This window comes from Egretta garzetta, unplaced genomic scaffold (genome assembly GCF_000687185.1).
Source record: "Egretta garzetta isolate BGI_Z169 unplaced genomic scaffold, ASM68718v1 scaffold238, whole genome shotgun sequence".
NCBI lineage: Eukaryota > Metazoa > Chordata > Aves > Pelecaniformes > Ardeidae > Egretta > Egretta garzetta.
This window is the reverse complement of record NW_009260402.1, coordinates 707789-710913: the sequence shown is the minus strand read 5'-3', so window position 1 is coordinate 710913 and position 3125 is coordinate 707789. Positions and strand designations below refer to the sequence as shown.

Here is a 3125-nt window from a genome sequence, read left to right as displayed (position 1 = left end):
GCATCCCGGCCGGGGAAGGCTCGGTGAGGCACCCGGCGTGGGGGGGAGTGGTCGGTCTCGCTGCAAGGGCTTGCGTTGCGATGGCTTTAATTGGTGCGGCTTTACGTGCAAGGGCTTTAACTGCAACGGCGTTAAGCGCGACGGCTTGAAATGCAACGGTGTTGGATGCAAGAGCTTTAAGCGCAACAGCTTTAGACGGACGCGACGGCGTTAAGTGCAAGGGCTTAAATGCAATGGCGTTATACGCAACGGCTTTAAGCGCAACACCAACAGGGGTTTAAAAAGCCTTAAAAAGGATCCTTAAAGCCCCTCGCCCTGTTGCTGCTCATCCCCTCCTGCACCCCATCGCCTTCCAGCGTAGCATTTGCAATGGGCCGCAGCTCCCGGGATGCTCCTCCACCCATTTCGGCCAGGCTGGGAAGCAGGGGGCTGCGCTGACCGGGGCCGTGCCACCAGCAGCCACCAGCTCTGTGCGGTGACAAACCCTCCAGCCATTACACAGCATCCCCCGGCCTCTGCGCTGACGACTGCAGCAATTACAACTTGCTCCAATCCTTTTTTTTTTTTTTTACAGCATTTTCAGGGCTTGGGGTGGTTCAGGGTTTGGTTTTTTTTTTTTTTTTTTCCCCCTCATTTGGCTGCAATGGAAATTGCAGGCTCGGGAGCTCGCAGTCCCCAGCTCCCCCGTTCGACAGCAAAATCTCATTTAATCAAAAGATGCGGTGACTGGATGTGCAGAAGCACTTCTCTCGTCTTTTTTTTTTTTTTCCCCTTAAGAACTGCCATTTTAGCTGTAGCAAACAAACACGCCGCATTGTCCCCGCGACACGACTCCCTCCGACAACCTGGCAGAACCCTGTCTGCAAATCCCCGCTGCCTGCACGCTGCCAGCCCTGTCCCGCCACCGCTGAGCATCCCAGCTCCTGGGGAAAAGGGGTTTTGGCCCCGGGGAGAGAGGAGAAAATCGGGGTTGAGCTGGGTTTGCAGGGCTGGCAGCGGCGTGGCGGGCAGATGTGGAGCGGGGACGGAGCCGATCGCAGCTGGTTCCCCTCCAGCCTCTTCCCGTTTCATTTCATCTCCCCTTGGATGCTGGCCCGGGGAGTGGGGGAAATAAAAAAAAAAAAAAGCTCTTTCATCCTCAAAAATGGTCTGGCACCCTCTTGCATCGAGCTCAAAGCAGCGAGATTAAAGAGCTGGCAGAGGAGGGGAGAGGGGGGGACCGGTCCCCAGGAGGGCTGGGTTTGGGGTGCATCGCTCTGGCCCCAGCCTGCATCCCCAGCTGCGGTGCGGACAGCGAGGGGACGGGGACGGTGGGCTTTGGCGCTGGCCCCTTCGCTGCCGTCCCGTTAGAAAGGCTCCCTGCGCCCACGTGGAGGGAGGGCCACCGCGGGGACCCCGGCACGCGCGGGCAGGGAATGGGGACCCCGCTGCCGTAGGAACAGGGACCAGGGATGCTGGCACATGCAGGCAGGGGACCAAGGACCCCAATGTCATAGGGACAAGGACAAGGGAGGCCAGCACATGCAGGTGAGGGGCTGGGGACCCTGATGGCACCGGGATGGGGACTAGGGACGCCCACACATGCAGGGAGGGGAGCAGGGACCCCAATGCTGCAGAAACAAGGAGCAGGGCCCCCAGCATGCACAGGCAGGGGACAAGGGACACCATTGCCATAGGGATGGGGACACTGGCATACACGAGCAGGGGACCAAGGACCCTGATGCAGTGAGGATGGGGACCGGGGATCTCCAGCAGGGGGTCAGGAACCCCGACGCTATGGGGACAGGGACACACTATGCCACGGGGACAGGGGACCCTGGCACACACAGGCAGGGGACTGAGGACCCCAAATGCCACATGGATGGGGACCAGAGACCCAAGCACACACAGGCAGGGGACCAGAGATCCTGACACCGCGGGGATGGGGACCAGGGACCCTGGCACATGCAGGCAGGAATCCAAATATCCCAATGCTACGGGAACAGGGACCGGGGACCCCAGCACATGCCCAGTACCGTAGGGATAGGGACCAGGGACCCCGGCACACATTGGCAGGGGACCAGGGACGCTGATACCATGGGGCAAAGACTGGTGACCCCAACAGATGCGGACAGGGGACTAGGGACCCTGATGCCATGGGGACAGGGACCAGGGACCCCAGCACATGCAGGCAGGGGACCGAGGACCCCAAATGCCACATGGATGGGGACCAGAGACCCAAGCACACACAGGCAGGGGACCAGAGATCCTGACACCGCGGGGATGGGGACCAGGGACCCTGGCACATGCAGGCAGGAATCCAAATATCCCAATGCTACGGGAACAGGGACCGGGGACCCCAGCACATGCCCAGTACCGTAGGGATAGGGACCAGGGACCCCGGCACACATTGGCAGGGGACCAGGGACGCTGATACCATGGGGCAAAGACTGGTGACCCCAACAGATGCGGACAGGGGACTAGGGACCCCGGTGCCATGGGGACAGGGACCAGGGACCCCAGCACATGCAGGCAGGGGACCGGGGACCCCAGTGCCATGGGGACAGGGACCAGCGACCCCAGCACATGCAGGCAGGGGACCGGGGACCCCAGTGCCATGGGGACAGCTCACTCCCAACGTGCCAGCACCAGGGACACCCTGGGAAACGCTTTTTGGGACACAGACCCACAGCACAACCACACGTGCCAGAGGCACCGCGCGTCCCAGAGGCACCGTGCCACCACCGCTTTGCCATCCTCATCCCCAGCAGGGCCAGGAAAGCCCCACCAAGAAAGGCCAAAGTAAGGGGGGGGGGGACATTTTGCTTTCCCAAGTCCCCATCGGCTCCTCCTCCAAGCCTCCTCTCCCTTTAATTACCTGCGATAAAGGGTCCAGATCGGTAATCCGAAAAACAAACCTCGTCACAGCTAATTAGGTGCCAAAGGCCAAGCGCGGGGCTGGTTTATGGGGCCACCGTAACAACCTGCAAGGACTCTGCTCCGGCGCTGCCCATCCCTCCCCAGCATGATGCAACCTCGGGGCCGCACCGGCGCTTGCCGCATCCCGGCACCCCGCGGTACCCGGCACCCCAGCACCTAGGACGGGGTCTTATTTGCAATGCATCCGCGGTTCCGGAGGCGGCTCC

At 61.5% G+C, this 3125-nt stretch overlaps 1 protein-coding gene across 1 annotated transcript in view; it reads right to left on the bottom strand.

Moving 5' to 3' along the window:
* Positions 1 to 404, bottom strand: part of TET3 (tet methylcytosine dioxygenase 3) — an 18724-nt gene extending 18320 nt beyond the window's left edge. Inside the window, exons 1-2 of the mRNA XM_035898910.1 lie at positions 350 to 404; positions 106 to 252 (exon numbers count right to left, since the gene is read on the bottom strand). Coding sequence (XP_035754803.1) covers positions 106 to 252; positions 350 to 404 — 202 coding nt within the window. The remainder of the gene's footprint in view (positions 1 to 105; positions 253 to 349) is intronic.
* Positions 405 to 3125: the final 2721 nt, after the last annotated feature.